At 64.5% G+C, this 22782-nt stretch overlaps 1 protein-coding gene across 4 annotated transcripts; it reads left to right on the forward strand.

Moving 5' to 3' along the window:
* Positions 1 to 489: 489 nt before the first annotated feature.
* Positions 490 to 22625, forward strand: LOC104147297 (myosin-7). Of its 4 annotated transcripts, none has more exons than XM_068921677.1 (43): positions 490 to 581; positions 794 to 838; positions 2627 to 2745; positions 5090 to 5143; positions 5347 to 5554; positions 6387 to 6530; positions 7251 to 7407; positions 7571 to 7598; positions 7885 to 7996; positions 8089 to 8181; positions 8280 to 8343; positions 8441 to 8539; positions 8643 to 8746; positions 8839 to 8977; positions 9063 to 9181; positions 9281 to 9430; positions 9712 to 9882; positions 10022 to 10331; positions 10431 to 10498; positions 10717 to 10804; positions 10993 to 11110; positions 11207 to 11330; positions 11542 to 11678; positions 11759 to 11885; positions 12076 to 12204; positions 12294 to 12536; positions 12709 to 12885; positions 13009 to 13154; positions 13239 to 13329; positions 13916 to 14305; positions 14428 to 14554; positions 14659 to 14777; positions 14901 to 15097; positions 15442 to 15625; positions 15872 to 16037; positions 16117 to 16241; positions 16312 to 16620; positions 16746 to 16949; positions 17260 to 17385; positions 17496 to 17771; positions 18382 to 18477; positions 22253 to 22387; positions 22495 to 22625. In XM_068921677.1, exons 5-43 carry the CDS (start codon positions 5354 to 5356, stop codon positions 22516 to 22518), a joined length of 5817 nt encoding a protein of 1938 aa, XP_068777778.1. In that variant the 5' UTR covers positions 490 to 581; positions 794 to 838; positions 2627 to 2745; positions 5090 to 5143; positions 5347 to 5353; the 3' UTR covers positions 22519 to 22625. The 4 variants fall into 4 exon arrangements, with proteins under 4 accessions (XP_068777778.1, XP_068777777.1, XP_068777781.1 ...); XM_068921676.1 differs by having other exon boundaries at positions 546 to 581; positions 2529 to 2745; XM_068921680.1 differs by lacking the exon at positions 490 to 581 and having other exon boundaries at positions 720 to 838; positions 2529 to 2745; positions 22498 to 22625.
* The last annotated feature ends 157 nt before the right edge of the window (positions 22626 to 22782 follow it).

Below are 22782 nucleotides of genomic sequence, written 5' to 3' on the forward strand. Positions count from 1 at the left end.
TATTAGCGGCGAGCGGCGGCGGTTGGCCGGAGGGAGCGAGCGGCTCCCCTCAGCCCGCCGCGCCTGAGGCGACAACGGGCGCCTCACGCGCCGCACGCGCGGCCGCCGGGAAGGGGCGGGGCGTGAGGGGGGGGGAAAAGGGCGGGAAGGCGCCGCGCATGCGCACGGCCGCCGGGAAGAAGTGGGAAGGGGGATGTGCGCCTGCGCGGTGGGCGAGAAGGGGCGGGGCGTGAGGGGAAAAAGGGCGGGAAGGCGCCGCGCAGGCGCACGGCCGCCAGAAGGGGGTGGGGACGGGGAGGTGTGCGCCTGCGCGGTGGGCGAGAAGGGGCGGGGCGTGAGGGGACAAAGGGCGGGAACGTGATGCGCATGTGCACAGCGGTGGCAAAAAAGAGGGGGGCGGAGCTTGCTCGTGAGGGAGGGGGCGGGAAAGGGCGGGAAGGCGCCGCGCATGCGCGCGGCCGCCGGGCGGGGCGGGAGAGGCGTGGTGCGCATGCGCGGCCGGTGGGACCGGGCGGGCTGCGCATGCGCACGGCCGTTAAAAAAGGGCGGGAAGAGCGTGAGGAGCGAAAAAGGGCGGGAAGGTGGTTATGCGCCGTCGTGTGAGGAACAGAGGGCGGGGAGCGGCGTGAGGGGATGCGGACTAATGGCGGTGGCGGGGGGGGGCGCTTGGTGGGTATTGGGCGGCCGTTTGCGGCGGGATGGAGGGTTTTCACCTGGAAGCGGGAGTGGCGAGCGGGTGGGATGTGGTACGCCGCCTTCTGCCCTTTTCTCCCACTCTCCATCTTCCTCGCAGGGGGACCCGCGAAGCAAAGCCACCAGCGGCTCCTGGGAGCTATGGGTACGAGCGGCAGCGCTGCCGGTCGGGGAAGCGGTGCCGTGTGTCGCTGTGGCCGCGTGGTGGCGTCCCCGTGTGTCGCTGCCGCCGAGGTGCAGCGGGCACGGCCAGCGTGGGGGATAGGGGAGCCCTTGAGGCACGGAGTAGTCAAGGGGGCAGCTCTAGGGGTCATGGGGGCGCCACAGGGAGCCCCAGAGGTGTCTGGGGGGAAATGGGGATCCTGGAGGGGTCACAGGGGTGTTGGAGGGGATACAGAGAGCCCTAGGGGAGTCCTGGGGCAGTCACAGGGGTGTTGGGGAGACATAGGGAGCCTTCAGGGTGCTTGAGACAGAAGATAGGGATTGGGGGGGCTCACAAAAGGCATTGGGGATTTGGGGAGTCCTGGGGGGTGCTTAGAGGGGGAGATGGGGGCCTGGGGGGGGTCACAGGAGCATTGAGCACATAAGGATCTCTGGAGGTGCTTAAAGGGGGAGATGGGGGTCTGGGGGGGGTCACAGGGTTTTAGAGGGGGAGATAGGGGTCTGGGGGGGTCACAGGGAGCCCCAGCAGTACCTGGAGGGGGAAGAGGAGGCGTCTTGGGGGAGACACAGGGAGCCCTAGGGCTGCCTGGGAGAGGAGATGGGGTCTGGGGGGTGTCACAGGGGCATTTGGGGGGATGTAGGGAGCCCCAGGGGGTCTTGGGGGAGGAGAGGGGGGCCTGGAAGGGGTCACAGGGGGATCTTGGAGTAGTCACAGGGGTGTTGGGGAGACACAGGGAACCTTAGAGGTGTTTGGCAGAAGACATGGGGGTCGGGGGGGGTCACAGGGGATTTGGGGGGGAGATGGGGGTCTGGGAGGGGTCACAGGGAGCCCCAGGAGTGCCTGGGGGGGGAGAGGGGGGTCCTAGGGGAGACATAGGGAGCCTTAGGGGTGGTTGGGACAGGAGATGGGGATCTGGGGGGGGGGTCACAGTGGCATTAGGGACATAGGGAATCCTGGGGGTGCTTGGAGGGGGTGATGGGGGCCTGGAGAGGGTCATAGGGGAATTGAGGGGGACATAGGGAGCCCCGAGGGTCTTAGGGGGGAGAGGAGGGGGGCCTGGAGGGGGTCACAGGGGAATTGGGGGGGACATAGGGAGCCCCGAGGGTCTTAGGGGGGAGAGGACGGGGGCCTGGAGGGGGTCACAGGGGAATTGGGGGGACATAGAGCAGTCACAGGGGTGTTGGGGAGACACAGGAAGCCTTAGGGGTGTTTGGCAGGAGATGTGGGGGTCGGGGGGGTCACAGGGGATTTGGGGGGGACCCAGGGGGCTTAGGGGGGATTTGGGGATCTGGGTGGGGGCCCACAGGGGAGTTGGGGAGGGGGCAAGGGAGCCCTAAGGGGAGTCGGGATTGTGGGGTGCTGGCAGGTCCCAAGGGTGTCCGTGGGGGCGGGGGGTGGCCTGGCTGATATGGGCCCCCAATTGGGGGCTTGGAGAGGGGGGAGCACCCCGGTTCCCCAAAAACCAGCGGGGCGCGGGCCGCGTTTCGGGCAGCGGCGCCCGCCCGCCGTCCGGGCCGCTCCCGGCGCTATTAATACTTGGCGGCGGGCGGGCGGCCGCCCCGGCCCGGCTCCCCGCGTCCCCGGCTCCCTCCCTGCCCCTCCGCTCGTTCCCAAAAACGCTCGTTTCGCCCCTTCGTTGCTTTTTCGCTCCTGTTTTTGGGGGCGTTTGCAGGTGTTTTGTAGGGAGATGGAGGAAAAAAAAGCTCCGCTTTTGGACCCCGAACTCGCTGTTTTAGCCCAATTTGGACTCCGGCCTCTTCTTCGGGACAGGCCTGCCGTAAAGTTGCCGGAACGGACCTAGAAACACCCAAACTTGGAGTTTTTCCACTCGAAACGTGCAGGAGCAAACAGGCCGGATGCGGGACTGCCCGCGAGCGGTGAGGAATCGGGTTAGAAAAAGCCTAAACTGGGGATTTAGGCCTGCGGGCGTGCTTCCCCCCCCCCCCCCCCAGGGACCCAGGCGTCCTGGCCGCAGACAATAGGCAGGTGCTTGGGGCCGCGCCAGGCCCCGGGGGAAACAATGGGCAGGTGACATCAGGGGGATCACCCAGGGGGGGCCCAGGCATCCGGGCGGCGTTCCCCGCCTTGGCAGGCAGCGGGCGGCTCGGGGGGGGGGGAAACAATGGGAACCTCCCGGGATCCCCTCGACCTGGCCATTGTTCTGCCTCGGGAACGCCGCCCGGACGCCTGGGTCCCCTGAGGACAGCGGCCTGCGGAGCGAGGCCGCCCGGACACCTGGGCCCCTGCGGCAGGTGGAGGCGGAGGGGGGAGGGGCAGCGAGGTGTGCAGGGTGCAGCGGGGCGCCCGGACGCCTGGGTCCCTCGGTTGGCGGGGGTGGGGGGGGGCGGACAACGAGGTGTGTGGGGCGCCCGGACGCCTGGGTCCCCTGGCCGGGGCGGGGGATGGGGAGGGAGCCCGGACGCCTGGGCTCTCCTCGCGCCTCCCAGCTATTCTTAGGCAGGTTGTGGGGTGCAGGTTGGGCCCATATAAGGCCGGGGCAGGGGGAAGGTGACCCCCAGCCCCACTCGCGTCACGAGCTGATCGGGTGTCGGCGGGGGGAGGGGGGGGGTCGTCCCAAAAATATCCTCAAATATCTCCCCGGGGGAGGAGAAGAACAAAGGCGACAAGAGAAAGGAACAAGGAGGGGGGGGGGAGACGGGCCCGGACGCCTGGGCCCGTTCTGCGGGGGCACGGACAGGCATGAGCTGGAGCAGGCGGCTGCCCGGACGCCTGGGCCCCTGCCTAGGGGCGCCCTGACACTTGGGGTGCCCTAGGGTGTGGGGGGGGTGGAGTGGAGCCCCCCGCTTCCCCCCGGACGCCTGGGTCCCCTGTGGGGTGAAGCATGGCAGGGGTTAAGGCTCTTCCCCCCCCCCCACCAGCCCGTGGCCACGCGCCCGGGATTAGGGGACCCACCTGTCCCCGCTTTGTGTCCCCCCCCCCCCCGCCACCTGTCCTTTGTCTGTCTGGGCTCCCCACACCCCCTGCGCCGGGGGCCCAGGCGTCCGGGCGCTCTTTCCGCGCTCCTTTTGTCTTGCCTCATCCGTCCCGTAATAACCCGCCTCCCACTCCTGGGGGAGGGGGGCAGCTGTGGGGGGGCCCTCATGGAGCATCGGGGGGGGTTCCTATAGGGCTCCGTGGGGCTGGGGGAGAGCAGGGGGGGGCCCCTACGGGGCCGGGGGGGTTATGGGGTTTTGGGGGTTGGGGGAGCCGTGTGGGGCTCGTGGGGACCCTGCAGGGGGGTGGGGGGGACATAGGGCCCTTAGGGGGCTGTGGGGATGGGTGGCCCATGGAGGCGCCGTGGGGGGCCCTGTGGGGTGCCCTGTGGGGCGGCCACGGGGCGCAGCGTCCCCGTGCGAGGGGCCGTGCCCCCCCCCAGTCCCCGTGCGAGGGGTTGTGCCCCCCCCGTCCCCGTGCGAGGGGCCGTCCCCTGTCCCCGTGCGAGGGGCCGCCGGTGACGCAGGGCTGGGCCGTGCCGGGGGGGGGGGTCGGGGATAAAACGGGACCCCGGGGCCACGCTGCAGACCCGCGCCGCAGGTGGGCATCAGGGGCCGGGAGGATCTACGGGGAACTGGGGGTGGACTGGGAGGGTCTGTGGGGGCACTGGGATGATGCTGGGAGGGACTGGGAGGGTCTACAGGGGAACTGGGAGGGACTGGGGAGGACTGGGAGGGTCTACGGGAGCACTGGGGTGGTGCTGGGAGGGTCTACAGGGGAACTGGGAGGGACTGGGGAAGACTGGGAGGGTCTATGGGGGAACTGGCAGGGTACAGGGAGGGTCTACAGGGGAACTGGGGGCAGACTGGGAGGGTTTATAGGGGCTGAGGGAGGTACTGGGAGGGTCTACAGGGGAACTGGGAGGGACTGGGGAGGACTGGGAGGGTCTGTGGGGGAGTGGGAGGCAGTTGGGGGGATCAGGGAGGGGCCGGGGGCAGCCTGGGAGGGTTTTTGAGGAAACTGGGAATCTGGGGGTGCTGGTGGGGAATTGGGAGGGTCTGGGGGGAAACTGGGAAAAGAGCTGGAGAGTGTCCATGGGGGGGAACTGGGATGGGGGGAGAGGTGGCAGAGGGGTACTGGGGAAGCACTGGGACGTATTGAAGCATGCTGGTAGGGCGCTGGGACAGGAGCAAGCACCAAGGAGGTACTGGGGAGGGCGATAGGGCATACTGGAAGGGCACTGGGGGGGTACTGGGAGGGTACTGGGAGAGTCGTGGACTCATGTCTTGCCCCCCCCAGCCCAGGAGCAGAGACCTGTCAATTCGGCACCGTCCCCCGAGCCAGCAGTGAGAGGTGGGGCTGGGCACTGGAGAGCACTGGGAGGAACTGGGGTGGGGGAACGGGGCGCGTGGCTGAGGGAGCAGAAGGAACTGGGTCGGGGAAGCGGAGAAACAGGTGAGGAACTGGGAAAACCGGGGTGGGGACCTGGGGAAACTGGGCGCGGGGGTTCCTGGGAGCACAGGGCGGGCGCTCAGCACCCTCTGCCGCCCGCCCAGCGCCGCCATGCCCGACGCGGAGATGGCCGAGTTCGGCGAGGCCGCCCCGTACCTCCGCAAGTCGGAGAAGGAGCGGGTGGAGGCCCAGACGCGGCCCTTCGACCTCAAGAAGGACATCTTCGTCCCCGACGACAAGGAGGAGTTCGTCAAGGCCACCATCATCTCCCGCGACGGCGCCAAGATCACCGCCGAGACCGAGCGCGGCAAGGTGGGGGGGGGGCGGCCCCGGCGCCCGAGGGACACCTAGAACCGGGTTTGGCCCACCCACTGCCCAAGGGACACCTAGAACCCTGCTCTGCTCCCCGACTGCCTAAGGGGCGCCTAAGTCCTTCTTAAGTCTTCTTAGCGCGCAAGGGATCTTTAGATCCTGGGTTGGTCCATCTGCCCCCCAAGGGACGCCTAGAACCTCGCTCTGCTCCTTTAGTGCCCAAGGGACACCTAGAACATGCTTTGATGCGTTCACAACCCAAGAAACACCTAGATCCTGTGTTATCATCTGCAGTTCCCAAAGAACGTTTAGGTCCTACTTCAGCACCACCCTCCCCAAACACCCCAGTGACACCTAGACCCTGATTTGGCCCCGCCCAGCACCCAAGGGATACTTAGTCCCTGATTCAGCTTTTCCCTAAAGGCCCAAGGAACGTCTAGACCTCGATTTTGTCCCCTCAGGAGACAGCTAGACCCCGGTATGCTCCCCCTAGCTGCACCCAAGGGACACTGAGACCTTGATCTCCCTACTCAGCACCCTAAATCCTAGTTTGGCCCCGCCCCGGCATCCAGGGGACGCCCAGATGCCGTTTTGCCCCCCGCTCAGTGCTCAAAGGGCACCTAGAGCCTGGTTTGTCCTCCCCAGCACCAAAGAGACACTTAAGACCCCTGGTCTGACCCCAAAGCACCTGAGAGACACCTTGAGCCCCTCATTCCTTCCCCATGACCCAAGGGTGCCCCCCTTCCTCACCCCAGCTCTATGGGGGAGGGGTGTCCGGAGCCCTTCCTCACCCCCACCCCTTGGATCCTTCCTTCCTTCCTCCCTCGCGCAGACCGTGACGGTCAAGGAGGACCAGATCATGCAGCAGAACCCGCCCAAGTTCGACAAGATCGAGGACATGGCCATGCTCACCTTCCTCCACGAGCCCGCCGTCCTCTACAACCTCAAGGACCGCTACGCTTCTTGGATGATCTACGTGAGTCTGGAGCTCTTGGTGGGGGGGGCGCCTAGAAAGGGGTATCCCTTTTCTCGAGCCCTTGGGGTGCCTAGAACCAGCTGATCCTTCCCCGGAGCCCTTGGGGCGCCTAGAACCAGCTGATCCTTCCCTGGAGCCCTTGGGGCACCTAGGACTAGGTGACCTTCCCCCGGAGCCCTTGGGGCACCTAGAACCAGCTGATCCTTCCCCGGAGCCCTTGGGGCACCTAGGATTAGGTGACCTTCCCCCAGAGCCCTTGGGGCGCCTAGAACCAGCTGATCCTTCCCCAGAGCCCTTGGGGCGCCTAGAACCAGCTGATCCTTCCCTGGAGCCCTTGGGGCACCTAGGACTAGGTGACCCTCCCCCGGAGCCCTTGGGGCACCTAGAACCAAGTGATCCTTCCCTGCAGTCCTTGGGGCACCTAGAACCAGCTGATCCTTCCCCAGAGCCCTTGGGGCACCTAGAACCAAGTGATCCTTCCCTGCAGTCCTTGGGGCGCCTAGGACCAGCTGATCCTTCCCCAGAGCCCTTGGGGCACCTAGAACCAGCTGATCCTTCCCCGGAGCCCTTGGGGCACCTAGGACTAGGTGACCTTCCCCCAGAGCCCTTGGGGCACCTAGATGACCTTCCCTGGAGCTCTTGGGGCACCTAGAACAGGGCACCTCCTTGTCGGTCCCTCGAGAGGGGGACAACCCGTTCTCGCTCTGCCCCCCTGCGCAGACCTACTCGGGGCTCTTCTGCGTGACGGTCAACCCCTACAAGTGGCTGCCCGTCTACAACGCCGAGGTGGTGGCCGCCTACCGGGGCAAGAAGCGGAGCGAAGCTCCTCCCCACATCTTCTCCATCTCCGACAACGCCTACCAGAACATGCTCACGGGTAGGGCCCCCGCCCCATAGCCCTGCTCCTCACCCCCTAGCCCTCTTCCTACCCCACTCCCGGTTTTCTCGGAGGTCCCGTCCCTTTCTGAGGCGGGAGACGTGGGGCAGGGACGAGGTGGGCTCTGCGCCGCCTGACGTTCCTCCTCCTTCTCGCCCCACAGATCGGGAGAACCAGTCCATCCTCATCACGTGAGTGACACCAAGCCCCTCCCACTGGGCCCTTAGCCCTGCCCACCCCTCTTAGCCCCTCCCCTTTGCCCAGAAGCCGTGTCGGCTGTTGTAGCTCCACCCACTGGCATGGCCAACCCCCTTCTGCAGCCTGGTGGTGTCCACGGAGAGGTGTCAACCTCGCTCACTACAACACCTGCTTACTGCCGCTTCAGCCACACCCCCTTCCCAGTGAGGCCCCACCCCCATGACATGGCCCCACCCCCCCATGACATAGCCCCGCTCTCATTGGCTCCCCCCCTACCAGCGGAGAATCCGGGGCGGGGAAGACGGTCAACACCAAGCGGGTCATCCAGTACTTCGCCGTCATCGCCGCCATCGGCGACCGCGGCAAGAAGGAGACGGGGACCCCGGGCAAGGTGAGGGCCGGCCCCACGCGCACTCGTCCCTCCGTCCGTCCCTCCGTCCGTCTGTCCACTAACCTGTCCCCCTTTCCCCCCCACCCGCACAGGGCACCCTGGAGGATCAAATCATCCAGGCCAACCCCGCCTTGGAGGCCTTCGGCAACGCCAAGACCGTCCGCAACGACAACTCGTCCCGATTCGTGAGCGCCGGGTGAAGGGTGACGGGGTTGGGGGGCAGGGTCCGGTGTGGGGCAGGGGGGGGGAGGTCCTGCCCCACCTCACGCTCCCGCCCTCGCAGGGGAAGTTCATCCGCATCCACTTCGGGGCCACCGGGAAGCTGGCGTCGGCCGACATCGAGACCTGTGAGTGGGGCTCCCTCCGCCCGCCTCCTCCTCCCGCCGTCGCTCTGTCCGGCCATCTTGTCCCCGCCCGTTCCCCAAATTTCTGTCCTTGTCGCAGACCTCTTGGAGAAGTCCCGGGTCATCTTCCAGCTCAAGGCCGAGAGGAACTACCACATCTACTACCAGATCCTCTCCAACAAGAAGCCGGAGCTGCTCGGTGAGCCTCGCTCCCGCCCTGCCCGGGGCCGGCCGCCGCCACCCCCTTCCCGCACCCCGCGCAGCGGCTTCCCGCCTGTCCCAACCCCGTTCCTCCTTGGCAGACATGATGCTGGTGACCAACAACCCCTACGACTACGCCTTCATCTCCCAAGGAGAGACCACGGTGCCGTCCATCGACGACGGAGAGGAGCTGCTGGCCACGGACGTGAGCGGGGTCCCGCGGGGAGGTGCCGGGGTGCGGTTGGGGGGTGGCCGCGACCCACCGTTGGTGTTTCCCCTCCCCGCCGTCCGTTCCAGAACGCTTTCGACGTGCTGGGCTTCACCCCGGAGGAGAAGAGCTCCATCTACAAGCTGACGGGCGCCATCATGCACTTCGGCAACATGAAGTTCAAGCAGAAGCAACGGGAGGAGCAGGCGGAGCCTGACGGCACCGAAGGTGGGGCGGGGCCGGGCGGGGGCCGGGGCCAGCGCCTGACTCGTCCCCCCGCCCCGGCGTCACCTCCTCTCTCTCGCGTCCCCAGAAGCGGACAAGTCGGCCTACCTGATGGGGCTGAACTCGGCCGACCTCCTCAAGGGGCTGTGCCACCCCCGGGTCAAGGTGGGCAACGAGTACGTCACCAAGGGGCAAAATGTCCAGCAGGTGAGGCCGGGCACCCTTCTTCTGGGGTGTCCCCACGCCGTTCCGGGACGAGGAGGGCACCCGGAGCCCCACGTCACCGCCGGCGCGTCCCTTTTCCAGGTGATTTACGCCGTCGGGGCCCTGGCCAAGGCCGTCTACGAGAAGATGTTCAACTGGATGGTGACCAGGATCAACAACTCCCTGGAGACCAAGCAGCCGCGGCAGTACTTCATCGGTGTGCTGGACATCGCCGGCTTCGAGATCTTTGACGTAAGAAGACCCCCCCGCCCTGTGGGTGGGAGGGTGCTGTGGGGTGGGACGAGCCGAGGGACGTGAGTTGACACCCCCTGTTGGGTGTCAGGTGCCAGATTGTCTTTTCGGGGTCTTGAGTTTGCCTTGTTGAGCTTTTTTGGCGCGAGCTGGCCCCGTTGGGTGATGGGTTGACCCTGTTGATCCCGTTGGGCGTCAACTGGGTGCCGCTGGGTGCTGAGTTGACCCCGTTGCTGCCACTGAGGGTGATGTTGACCCCCGCCCTGTCTGTCCACCCCCAGTTCAACAGCTTCGAGCAGCTCTGCATCAACTTCACCAACGAGAAGCTGCAGCAGTTCTTCAACCACCACATGTTCGTGCTGGAGCAGGAGGAGTACAAGAAGGAGGGCATCGAGTGGGAGTTCATCGACTTCGGCATGGACCTGCAGGCCTGCATCGACCTCATTGAGAAGGTACCGCCTGCCCCAGGAGCTCCTGGGGTGGTCTCCTGGAGAAGGCTCCTTCCCGCTGGGACCCACCGGAGACCCCACAGGTAGCTGGTTGGGCCGCGCTGAGTCCTTTCCGTGGCCAACGAGCTCCTCCGTTGCGCAGCCCATGGGGATCATGTCCATCCTGGAGGAGGAGTGCATGTTCCCCAAGGCCACAGACATGACCTTCAAGGCCAAGCTCTTTGACAACCACCTGGGCAAGTCGGCCAACTTCGGGAAGCCGCGCAACATCAAGGGCAAGCCGGAGGCCCACTTTGCCCTCATCCACTACGCCGGCACGGTGGACTACAACATCCTCGGCTGGCTGCAGAAGAACAAGGACCCTCTCAACGAGACGGTGGTGGGCCTCTACCAGAAGTCGTCCCTCAAGCTCCTGGCCAACCTCTTCGCCAACTACGCCGGGGCGGATGCACGTAAGGGGGTGGCCCCGGTTGCTGGGGCGGGGTGGAGAGCCCAGGCGTCCGGGCTTCTCCACCCACCCTCCCTGACCTGTCCCCGCTTTCTTCATCCAGCCGTGGAGAAGGGGAAAGGCTCCAAGAAGAAAGGTTCTTCCTTCCAAACGGTCTCGGCCCTGCACCGGGTGAGGATCTGGGGGTCAAAGGTGGGGGGACTGTGGGCAGAAGACCCCAAGGAGATGGTCCCATGCGTGGCGAGGGTGGGTGGTGCATCCTGGGATAGCTGGGAACGCAGCGGGGGGGCCGGTTGGGGGGCCCGTGGGGCAGCCCTGACGTCCCCCCCCCGCTCCGTGACACCTCTCCGTTCCCTTCCCCCCGTCATCTCTCCCCCTCCCGCCGCCAGGAGAACCTCAACAAGCTGATGACCAACCTGAGGTCCACCCACCCCCACTTCGTCCGCTGCATCATCCCCAACGAGACCAAGTCTCCGGGTGAGCCAATGGGACGTGGCTGATCTCGGGGAGGGAGGGCGGGGCTAATCCCCCAGGGGCTGCAATGGTGGGGCAGCAGGGCCACTCTCGGGCCCACCAACGGCAGGGGAGGGGGACCGAGCCGTGGGGCCGGCCTCGTCCCCTCCGCAGGGCTGAGCCCCGCCCCCTTTCCGCCCCCACCCCACCAGGCGTGATGGACAACCCCCTGGTGATGCACCAGCTCCGCTGCAACGGGGTGCTGGAGGGCATCCGCATCTGCCGCAAGGGCTTCCCCAACCGCATCCTCTACGGGGACTTCCGCCAGCGGTAGGTGGGACGCGGCCGGGGTCGGGGGGGGAGGGGAGTGGGACGCCCCGCCCGGCCGGGGCTGATTTTTGGGGCGTTTCCCCCTCGTTTCTCCAGCTACCGCATCCTGAACCCCGCCGCCATCCCCGAGGGGCAGTTCATCGACAGCCGCAAGGGCGCCGAGAAGCTCCTGGGTTCCCTCGACATCGACCACAACCAGTACAAGTTTGGGCACACCAAGGTGAGGGGTGGGGGGGGTGGGGCCATGGAGGTGGTGGGAGGGGCCAGCAGAGCCAGGAAGGCCCAACCTGTGGAAGGGTCAACAGAGAGAGAGGAGCTCATGCAGGTCAAGGAGGTGGGACCTGGGTGGGGGGCTCTCTCGGCCTTGTAGTCCTATCAGCCACGCTTCGGCCCATCAACCCATGCCTCCGTCCACCCCTCTCCCTTCGAAGGTCTTCTTCAAAGCGGGGCTGCTGGGGCTGCTGGAGGAGATGCGGGACGAGCGCCTGGCCCGCATCATGACCCGCTTGCAAGCCCAGGTCCGCGGCTTCCTCTCCCGGCAGGAGTTCAAGAAGATCCTGGAGCGCCGGTGGGTAGCGGGTGGAGGTCAGGGCAAGGATGGGGGTCCTTGCCAGGGGTGTCACCTGTGCCCCGTTGTCCCCCATCCAGGGACTCGCTGCTGGTGATCCAGTGGAACATCCGGGCCTTCATGGGGGTGAAGAACTGGCCCTGGATGAAGCTCTACTTCAAGATCAAGCCCCTGCTGAAGAGCGCCGAGACTGAGAAGGAGATGCAGGTGAGGGGGAACGGAAGGAGGGATGGAGGCATAGATGGAGAAAAAGATGGCTTGTTGGAAGGAAGGATGACTAAGCAAGCAGAAAATGAACGCAGAAGCAAGCAGAGGGACATTGTGGGAGGGGTCTTTGTGGGCTGACATGGTGGACAGGCACCCACACGGACTTAGGGGTTCTTCTTGACCCACGCAGACCATGAAGGAGGAGTTTGGGCGGCTGAAGGAAGCCCTGGAGAAGTCGGAGACGCGGCGGAAGGAGCTGGAGGAGAAGATGGTCTCCATGCTGCAGGAGAAGAACGATCTCCAGCTGCAAGTGCAGGCTGTGCGTGCTGCCGCCGCTGCTGTCCCCAGCCCCCGGTGTCTCCCTGACTCCTCCTCCCTTCATCCTCACGCCCGCCTTATCCTTCCCAGGAGCAAGACAACCTGGCTGATGCCGAGGAGCGCTGCGACCAGCTGATCAAGAACAAGATCCAGCTGGAGGCCAAGGTGAAGGAGCTCACGGAGCGCCTGGAGGACGAGGAGGAGATGAACGCCGAGCTCACGGCCAAGAAGAGGAAGCTGGAGGACGAGTGCTCGGAACTCAAGAAGGACATTGACGACCTGGAGTTGTCTTTGGCCAAGGTGGAGAAGGAGAAACACGCCACGGAGAACAAGGTGAGGGCAGGGGAAAGACCTCGACTCCAAGCCGAGGGTTGAGGAGGCCTAAAGCTGCTTGGGGTCTAGGGGCCTCGTTGGCTTGGCCAAGAACAAGAACAAGCCTCCCTCTCTGCCCTGCCTTGGGCACCAAGCTGGTGGCCTCCCACCCCGGACGTTTCTCCCCACGCAGGTCAAGAACCTCACAGAGGAGATGGCCGGGCTGGACGAGATCATCGCCAAGCTGACGAAGGAGAAGAAGGCCCTGCAAGAGTCCCACCAGCAAGCGCTGGACGACCTGCAGGCAGAAGAAGACAAGGTCAACACCTTGACCAAGGCCAAAGTGAAGCTGGAGCAGCAAGTGGATGACGTGAGTCCCTGTCTCCCTGTTCCCTGGTGGATTTGGGAAGCGGGTTCCTGCCCAGGGATGGGGGGGGGCGGAGCAGAGGTGCCCATTTTGGGGCTGATGGGAGGGTCTCTGCCTCACTGGCAGCTGGAGAGCTCGCTGGAGCAGGAGAAGAAGATCCGGATGGACCTGGAACGGGCCAAGCGGAAGCTGGAAGGCGACTTGAAGCTGGCGCAGGAGAGCATCATGGACCTGGAGAACGACAAGCAGCAGTTGGACGAGAGGCTGAAAAAGTAGGGAGGCGGGAACCCCGGCGGGTGCCTCCTCCCTCGCCCCGTGAGCCCGCGAGCGTCAAGGGCCGGCGTCTCTTCCCCCAGGAAAGACTTCGAGCTCAACGCCCTGAACGCCAGGATCGAGGACGAGCAGGCGATCGCCGCCCAGCTCCAGAAGAAGCTCAAAGAGCTTCAGGTGAGGCCGGGTGGGAAAACGCTCTCCTCGAGTCGGGCCTCGGGATGGGCCACGCTGGTGGCTCCGGAGCCCTTGAGGATGGCTGGGATGAGCTGAAGACCCGCAGCGGTTGGGTTGGACCGATTGGTCCGGAGCACGCAAGGCTGGTGGGGTTGGTTGGACTGGATTCCCTCAAGGGCAGCCGATGATGTGGCAGGTGGCAGAGCTGGGGTGGTTGGGGCTGACTCGAGCGTTATCAGAGAAGGTTGATCCTCATTGGTTGATCCGGAGATCTCCAGGGCTGTTTGAGGTTAGCATCTTCAAGACGGGATGAGTCGCTTTGAGGAGTCTCCAGGTGGTTCGATGGCCTGGGTTGAGTCAACCGGCCCCAGAGAAAGTTGGGTTTGAGGTGTTAGATGTGGAGAGCTCAAGGGTTGACCGGGTTGAGGAGACCTGAGCTGGCTCAAGCCGGGCTAAGCCCAGTTGAAGGTCTCCAGTGGGTTGGGTTGAGTTGAGATGGGGAACCTGTAACGAGTTGGGGAATCCCTAACTGGTTGAGTTGGGTTGAGTCAAGCCTGACGACGGTGTCTCCGTGCCCGGGCCGCAGGCGCGGATCGAGGAGCTGGAGGAAGAGCTGGAGGCGGAGCGCACGGGGCGGGCCAAAGTGGAGAAGCTGCGCTCGGAGCTGTCGCGGGAGCTGGAGGAGATCAGCGAGCGGCTGGAGGAGGCGGGCGGCGCCACCTCGGTGCAGATCGAGCTCAACAAGAAGCGGGAGGCCGAGTTCCAGAAGATGCGGCGCGACCTGGAGGAGGCCACGCTGCAGCACGAGGCCACGGCCGCCACGCTGCGCAAGAAGCACGCCGACAGCGTGGCCGAGCTCGGCGAGCAGATCGACAACCTGCAGCGCGTCAAGCAGAAGCTGGAGAAGGAGAAGAGCGAGCTCAAGCTGGAGCTGGACGACGTCAGCTCCAACATGGAGCAGCTCGTTAAGGCCAAGGTTGGGGGCGGGTCCTGGAAGGTTCCGGGTGGGGCTAACGGCGATGATCCTTTTCTTCTGTCTGCATGGCGTGTCTTGCCTTTCTGCTCCTTTACTCCTCCTCTCTCCTTCTCTCCTTCCAGGCCAACCTCGAGAAGATGTGCCGCACCATGGAAGACCAGATGAACGAGTACAGGACTAAGTCCGAGGAGGCTCAGCGGACGGTCAACGATCTCACGACCCAGCGAGCCAAGCTCCAGACCGAGAACGGTGAGCGCTTGGCTGTGTCCCGGGAGGCCCCTTTCCCCCGCCGTGCCCCGTGGGTCGGGCCTGGGGGTCTCTCCAGCAGGTGACCGTCCCCGTTCCCCTGGTAGGCGAGCTCTCCAGGCAGCTGGAGGAGAAGGAAGCGTTCATCAGCCAGCTGACGCGAGGGAAGCTCACCTACACCCAGCAGCTGGAGGACCTCAAGAGGCAGCTAGAGGAGGAGGCCAAGGTACGGGGTGGGAGGAGGTCGGTGGGGCTGGGTTGGGCTTGAGGAGCACCATGTGAACCTGCCCACCAGGACAGGTCAAGGTTGACATGGGCCCCCCGGCCCTGCCTTCTCCTCACCCCCCAGGCGAAGAACGCGCTGGCCCACGCCCTCCAGTCGGCCCGGCACGACTGCGACCTGCTGCGGGAGCAGTACGAGGAGGAGATGGAGGCCAAGGCCGAGCTCCAGCGCACCCTGTCCAAGGCCAACTCCGAGGTGGCCCAGTGGAGGACCAAGTACGAGACGGATGCCATCCAGCGCACCGAGGAGCTGGAGGAGGCCAAGTGAGACATCTCCCCTTGGATTCACCCCCCTCCACCATACCCTGAGGTTCTCCCCCAGCTCTTGGGGCCTCCCTGGTCTTGTCTTTCCCCACCTTCCTGCTCCTCTCCAGCAAGCACAACCAGGGCATTGGGCTTCTTCGTGCCGGGTAGATTTAGAGCCCTTGTTGGGGATCCAGAACGCTTGCTGGGTAGAGCGACCTAGAACGTCCATAACGCTGATGAGAGCTTTACTGCTGTCTTGCTTCTGACCGCCCTCGCTTTGGGAGCAACCAAACTAGCAGGGTGGGGAAAGGTCCAAGCGACGGGCAGGTTCTCACGTGGCTTCCTCCCTCTCTGGCCGGCAGGAAGAAGCTGGCGCAGCGGCTGCAGGAGGCCGAGGAGGCGGTGGAGGCGGTGAACGCCAAGTGCTCCTCGCTGGAGAAGACCAAGCACCGGCTGCAGAACGAGATCGAGGACCTGATGGTGGACCTGGAGCGGTCGAACGCAGCGGCTGCCGCGCTGGACAAGAAGCAGAGGAACTTCGACAAGGTGGGAGGTGGGAAAACGGTGGGGAAAGGGGTGGAGAGAAAGGGGGAGCGATTCGCGCCCACTGAAGACAGGTAGGAGAACAGCCGCAGAAGAAATCTAGAAGATGGTCCAATATCTGGGGCCACGTTTCAGCAGAGGTATATCCTGACCTCAGCTAGAAGCCCCCACCGGGAGACCGTGGGGGTGAGGAGAAGGAAGAGAGGGTTCTCCACAGGCAAGGGCTCGAGATCTGTGGTCTCCCCACAGATCCTGGCGGAGTGGAAGCAGAAGTTTGAGGAGTCGCAGACGGAGCTGGAGGCGTCGCAGAAGGAGGCCCGCTCCCTCAGCACCGAGCTCTTCAAGCTCAAGAACGCCTACGAGGAGTCGCTCGAGCACCTGGAGACCTTCAAGCGGGAGAACAAGAACCTCCAAGGTGAGGGTGGGCGTGCACAGACCTCCCCGGAGTCCCCCGGCCTCCTGCCCCAGGGCCTGACGGGCTCTCGGCCCCGCAGAGGAGATCTCGGACCTGACGGAGCAGCTGGGCGCCAGCCACAAGACCATCCACGAGCTGGAGAAGGTCCGGAAGCAGCTGGACGCCGAGAAGCTGGACCTTCAAGCAGCACTGGAGGAGGCCGAGGTGCCGTGTCCCCCACGTCCCGCCGTGTCCTCTTGATGCTTTTCGTGCTCCTCACATCTGTCCTCTGCAGGCGTCGCTGGAGCACGAGGAGGGGAAGATCCTGCGGGCCCAGCTGGAGTTCAACCAGGTCAAGGCGGACTACGAGCGCAAGCTGGCCGAGAAGGACGAGGAGATGGAGCAGGCCAAGAGGAACCACCTGCGGGTGGTGGACTCGCTGCAGACCTCCCTGGACGCCGAGACGCGGAGCCGCAACGAGGCGCTGCGGCTCAAGAAGAAGATGGAGGGCGACCTCAACGAGATGGAGATCCAGCTCAGCCACGCCAACCGCCTCGCCGCCGAGGCCCAGAAGCAAGTCAAGACTTTGCAGGGATATCTCAAGGTACCTGCTGGCGTGGTCGGGGTGTTCTCCACTGCCGTCCTGGCTTCCCCAGGGTGGCAGTGATTCCGTGTCTACCCTCTTGCCCGTCTCCCCGCTCACCGACCTCCGACTGGGCTGTCTTGCAGGACACCCAGCTGCAGCTGGATGACGTGGTGCGGGCCAACGAGGACCTGAAGGAGAACATCGCCATCGTGGAGCGCAGGAACAACCTGCTGCAGTCGGAGCTGGAGGAGCTGCGGGCCGTGGTGGAGCAGACGGAGCGGGCCCGGAAGCTGGCCGAGCAGGAGCTGATCGAGGCCAGCGAGCGGGTCCAGCTCCTCCACTCGCAGGTGAGCCCGTCCTGCCCAAGGCCCGCTCCTGGCTGTTGCGTCACCTAGAACGTCGCCTTAGAGAATGGCACGACCCTGGGCTGCTCCAACAAACCCGGGTCCCCGATAGTCCAGATCTTTGCTTTCACTTCATGCGCCCTGGGCTGGACCCTGCCCAGAGCAGATCTCCATCTGGAAAGTCCTTGAGAACTTCCCTTCCCCTGTGGAGAACCACAAAAGTGGGAGATGGGCCAGCACCTGGAACCTTCCAACATGGCTCCCATCCCTGGCCTGGAGGGACCCCAATTACTTCTGCATTCCTCTTCCCTAGAACACCAGCCTCATCAACCAGAAGAAGAAGATGGAGGTTGACATCTCCCAGCTGCAGACGGAGGTGGAAGAGGCCATCCAGGAGTGCCGGAACGCCGAGGAGAAGGCCAAGAAAGCCATCACGGACGTGAGTGCCGCCCCAGGCCCGACAGAGGGGATCTGGGTCATTGAGTCATCTAGAACAGCTCTCTAGAGGATCTTTCTAGAGTCACCTAGAACATCTCTCTCCACGGGCAGGCGGCCATGATGGCGGAGGAGCTGAAGAAGGAGCAGGACACGAGCGCCCACCTGGAGCGCATGAAGAAGAACATGGAGCAGACCATCAAGGACCTGCAGCTGCGGCTGGACGAGGCCGAGCAGCTGGCCCTCAAGGGCGGCAAGAAGCAGCTGCAGAAGCTGGAGGCCCGCGTGCGGGAGCTGGAGAACGAGCTGGAGGCCGAGCAGAAGCGCAACGCCGAGAGCGTCAAGGGCCTCCGCAAGTCGGAGCGGCGCGTCAAGGAGCTCAGCTACCAGGTGAGCCTCCGCGGCGCGGGGGGCACCCGGACCGTGCCTCAGTGGCTGCAGAGCTGTAGCGTGACCTAGAACACGCTTGACCTAGTGGCTGTAGGGATGTGGGCAACCTAGAGCGTCACCCACTGCCGTAGTGTGACCTAGAACATGATTGAGCTGGTGACCGTGGGCACATGAGCCACCTAGATCGTCACCTGCTGCCACGGCGTGTCCTAGAACGTGATTGGTGCAATGGCCGTAGGGACGTGGATAATCTAGAACGTCACTTACTTGCATAGCATGATCTAGAACAACATTTGCGTAGTGGTTGTAGGGACAAGTGTGACGCAGAACATCAGCTACTGTCGTAGCATGAGCTAGAACAACATCGACCCACGACTCTGGGCACGTGAGCCACCTAGAACATCATCCGCTGACGTGCACAGGGTCGTTGTGCCACCTAGAACATCGCTTAGCACCTCAGCGGGGCCAGGCGGCCCCCCCCATCCCTGGGGGCAATCCCCAAAACCGGGGTGAGCGGAATGGCTGCTCCTCCGCCTGCCCGTCACCTCCAGGTCGAGAAGACCTAGGACCCACCTCGTGTCTCACCTCGTTGCTCTCCCTCGTCCCGCAGACGGAGGAGGACCGCAAGAACCTGGTGCGGCTCCAGGACCTGGTGGACAAGCTCCAGCTGAAGGTCAAGGCCTACAAGCGGCAGGCAGAGGAGGCGGTGAGAGACGCCACCAGCCGCGTCGGCCCCCCACCGCCGGCCCCAAAGGGACCCGTTGTGGGGCCAGCGGGGAGCTAAGGGTGGGGGGCCGAGGAGAGCGGGCAGGGGGACGGATGGACGGTGGTGGGTGGGGAGAAGACAGGTGGGTGGGTGGATAAGGTGGATGAATGGAGGGGTGGGGAGATGGTGGTGGTGGGTGGGATGAAGGGACAGGTGGAGAAACGGAGGGGATGGAGACACGGGTTGGGTGGATGGATGAACGGGTGGGTGGACGGGTAGATGGACGGAGAGATGGACAGGTAGGTGAAGGCATGGACGAGTAGATGGATGGGTGGGGAGAGGGATGGGTTGGAGGACAGAGGGATGGACGGATGGAGGGATGAGTTATTGGGGGGATGGAGGATGGGTGGGTGAGGGAGGGATGGATGGAGAGGTGGGTCGGTGGGTGGAGGAAGGAGTGGGCGGACGGATGGGGTGGATGGACGGATGGGTGGGTGGCTGCATGGGTTGATGGACGGATGGACAGGTTGGTGGAAGGACGGACGAGTAGGGTGGTGGATGGATGGACAGGTTGGGGGATGGTCAGACAGGTAGGGGGTGGTTGGGTTGGATGGATGGATGGACGGACGGGTTGGTGGGTGGACGGATGGGTTGGGTGGAGATAGGGATGGACAGACATGGTGGATGGATGGACAGATGGGCTGGGTGGAGATATGGACGGATGGGTTGGGTGGGCTGATGGACGGACAGGTTGGACGGATGGATGGACGGACGGGTTGGACGGATGGATGGACGGATGGGTTGGGTGGAGATATGGGTGGACGGATGGGTTGGGTGGAGATAGGGATGGACGGACACGGTGGATGGATGGACGGACGGGTTGGGTGGGCTGATGGACGGCTTGGTGGACAGATGGATGGATGGATGGGTTGGGTGGAGATATGGACAGATGGGTTGGGTGGGCTGATGGATGGACAGGTTGGATGGATGGACGGACGGATGGGTTGGGTGGAGATATGGATGGACGGACACGGTGGATGGATGGACGGACGGGTTGGGTGGGCTGATGGACGGCTTGGTGGACAGATGGATGGATGGATGGGTTGGGTGGAGATATGGACGGATGGGTTGGGTGGGCTGATGGACAGCTTGGTGGATGGATGGGTTGGGTGGAGATATGGACGGATGGGTTGGGTGGGCTGATGGACAGCTTGGTGGATGGATGGGTTGGGTGGAGATATGGACGGATGGGTTGGGTGGGCTGATGGATGGACAGGTTGGGTGGAGATATGGATGGACGGACGGGTTGGTGGATGGACGGATGGGTTGGGTGGAGATATGGATGGACGGACACAGTGGATGGATGGACAGACGGGTTGGACGGATGGATGGACGGACGGGTTGGGTGGAGATAGGGATGGACGGACACGGTGGATGGATGGACGGACGGGTTGGGTGGGCTGATGGACGGCTTGGTGGACGGATGGATGGACGGATGGGTTGGGTGGAGATATGGACGGATGGGTTGGGTGGGCTGATGGATGGACAGGTTGGATGGATGGATGGACGGACGGGTTGGGTGGAGATAGGGATGGACGGACACAGTGGATGGATGGACGGACGGGTTGGGTGGGCTGATGGACGGCTTGGTGGACAGATGGATGGATGGATGGGTTGGGTGGAGATATGGACGGATGGGTTGGGTGGGCTGATGGACAGCTTGGTGGATGGATGGGTTGGGTGGAGATATGGACGGATGGGTTGGGTGGGCTGATGGATGGACAGGTTGGATGGATGGACGGACGGGTTGGGTGGAGATATGGATGGATGGACGGCTTGGTGGATGGGCAGATGGATGGACGGACGGCTTGGTGGGTGGACGGATGGGTTGGGTGGAGATATGGACGGACGGACACGGTGGATGGATGGACGGACGGGTTGGGTGGAGATAGGGATGGACGGACACGGTGGATGGATGGACGGACGGGTTGGGTGGAGATATGGATGGACGGACACGGTGGATGGATGGACGGACGGACGGGTTGGGTGGAGATATGGATGGATGGACACGGTGGATGGATGGACGGACAGGTTGGATGGATGGATGGACGGACGGGTTGGGTGGAGATATGGACGGATGGGTTGGGTGGGCTGATGGATGGACAGGTTGGACGGATGGATGGACGGACGGGTTGGACGGATGGATGGACGGATGGGTTGGGTGGAGATATGGGTGGACGGACACGGTGGATGGATGGACGGATGGGTTGGGTGGGCTGATGGACGGCTTGGTGGACGGATGGATGGATGGATGGGTTGGGTGGAGATATGGACGGATGGGTTGGGTGGGCTGATGGACGGACGGGTTGGATGGATGGATGGACGGACGGGTTGGGTGGAGATATGGATGGATGAACGGCTTGGTGGATGGGCAGATGGATGGACGGACGGGTTGGTGGGTGGACGGATGGGTTGGGTGGAGATATGGACGGACGGACACGGTGGATGGATGGACGGACGGGTTGGGTGGAGATATGGACGGACGGACACGGTGGATGGATGGACGGACGGGTTGGGTGGAGATATGGATGGATGGACATGGTGGATGGATGGAGGGACGGACGGGTTGGGTGGAGATATGGATGGATGGACACGGTGGATGGATGGACGGACAGGTTGGATGGATGGATGGACGGACGGGTTGGGTGGAGATATGGACGGATGGGTTGGGTGGGCTGATGGATGGACAGGTTGGATGGATGGACGGACGGGTTGGGTGGAGATATGGATGGATGAACGGCTTGGTGGATGGGCAGATGGATGGACGGACGGGTTGGTGGGTGGACGGATGGGTTGGGTGGAGATATGGATGGACGGACACGGTGGATGGATGGACGGACGGGTTGGGTGGAGATAGGGATGGACGGACACGGTGGATGGATGGACGGACGGGTTGGGTGGAGATATGGATGGATGGACATGGTGGATGGATGGACGGACGGACGGGTTGGGTGGAGATATGGATGGATGGACACGGTGGATGGATGGACGGACAGGTTGGATGGATGGATGGACGGACGGACGGGTTGGGTGGAGATATGGACGGATGGGTTGGGTGGGCTGATGGATGGACAGGTTGGACGGATGGATGGACGGACGGGTTGGACGGATGGATGGACGGACGGGTTGGACGGATGGATGGACGGATGGGTTGGGTGGAGATATGGACGGATGGGTTGGGTGGAGATATGGACGGATGGGTTGGGTGGAGATATGGATGGACGGGTTGGGTGGAGATATGGATGGACGGACACGGTGGATGGATGGACGGACGGGTTGGGTGGGCTGATGGACGGATGGGTTGGATGGATGGATGGACGGATGGGTTGGATGGAGATATGGATGGACGGACGGCTTGGTGGATGGGCAGATGGATGGACGGACAGGTTGGGTGGAGATAGGGATGGACGGACACGGTGGATGGATGGACGGACGGGTTGGGTGGGCTGATGGACGGCTTGGTGGACGGATGGATGGACGGATGGGTTGGGTGGAGAAATGGATGGACAGGTTGGGTGGGCTGATGGACGGACGGGTTGGACGGATGGATGGACGGACGGGTTGGGTGGGCTGATGGACGGCTTGGTGGACGGACGGACGGGTTGGGTGGAGATAGGGACGGACGGAGGGACGAGCGGATGGCCCGCGGGGTGGGAGGGAGAGGCGGGCGGGTGGCCGGCCCAGGTGGGACCCCCAAGTCCCCCCGACCCCGCAGGAGGAGCAGGCCAACGCCAACCTGGCCAAGTTCCGCAAGGCCCAGCACGAGCTGGACGAGGCCGAGGAGCGCGCCGACATGGCCGAGGCCCAGGCCAACAAGCTGCGGGCCCGCAGCCGCGACGCCGCCCCCAAGGTGGGTCCCGCGGCCGCCCCACGGCCGCCCCACGGCCTGCCCCACGGCCGCCCGCCCCACGCCGGCCCGCCCCTCGCACCCACGCCCTCTTCTCGCTCTCTCTCCAGCAGAAGGGCTTCAACGAGGAGTGAGGAACCCGGCTGCCCCCACGGCGCGTGCCCCACGGCGCCGCCCCACGGCGCGTGCCCCACGGCGCGTGCCCCACGGCGCCGCCCACCCAATAAACAGCATCGATCGCAAGGCTTCGTGTTGGAGGTGTGTGTGGGGTGGGGGGGGGAGACCTTGCTGCCCCACGGCGCCCTCCCTGTGCTCCCTGCCCCATAGCGAGACTCCACGGCACGCTCTATGGGCTTCATGCCCCACAGCAAGACCCCAGGGTGCCCCCGCTGCACTCC

The sequence above is a fragment of the Struthio camelus genome, chromosome 29 (genome assembly GCF_040807025.1).
Source record: "Struthio camelus isolate bStrCam1 chromosome 29, bStrCam1.hap1, whole genome shotgun sequence".
Lineage (NCBI taxonomy): Eukaryota > Metazoa > Chordata > Aves > Struthioniformes > Struthionidae > Struthio > Struthio camelus.

Coding starts and splice junctions, on each gene's coding strand:
- LOC104147297 (XM_068921677.1), top strand. CDS start 5,354: ATGCCCGACGCGGAGATGGCCGAGTTCGGCGAGGCCGCCCCGTACCTC. Junction 9,431..9,711: donor CCGGCTTCGAGATCTTTGAC/GTAAGAAGACCC, acceptor GTCCACCCCCAG/TTCAACAGCTTCGAGCAGCT. Junction 11,111..11,206: donor TACGGGGACTTCCGCCAGCG/GTAGGTGGGACG, acceptor TCGTTTCTCCAG/CTACCGCATCCTGAACCCCG.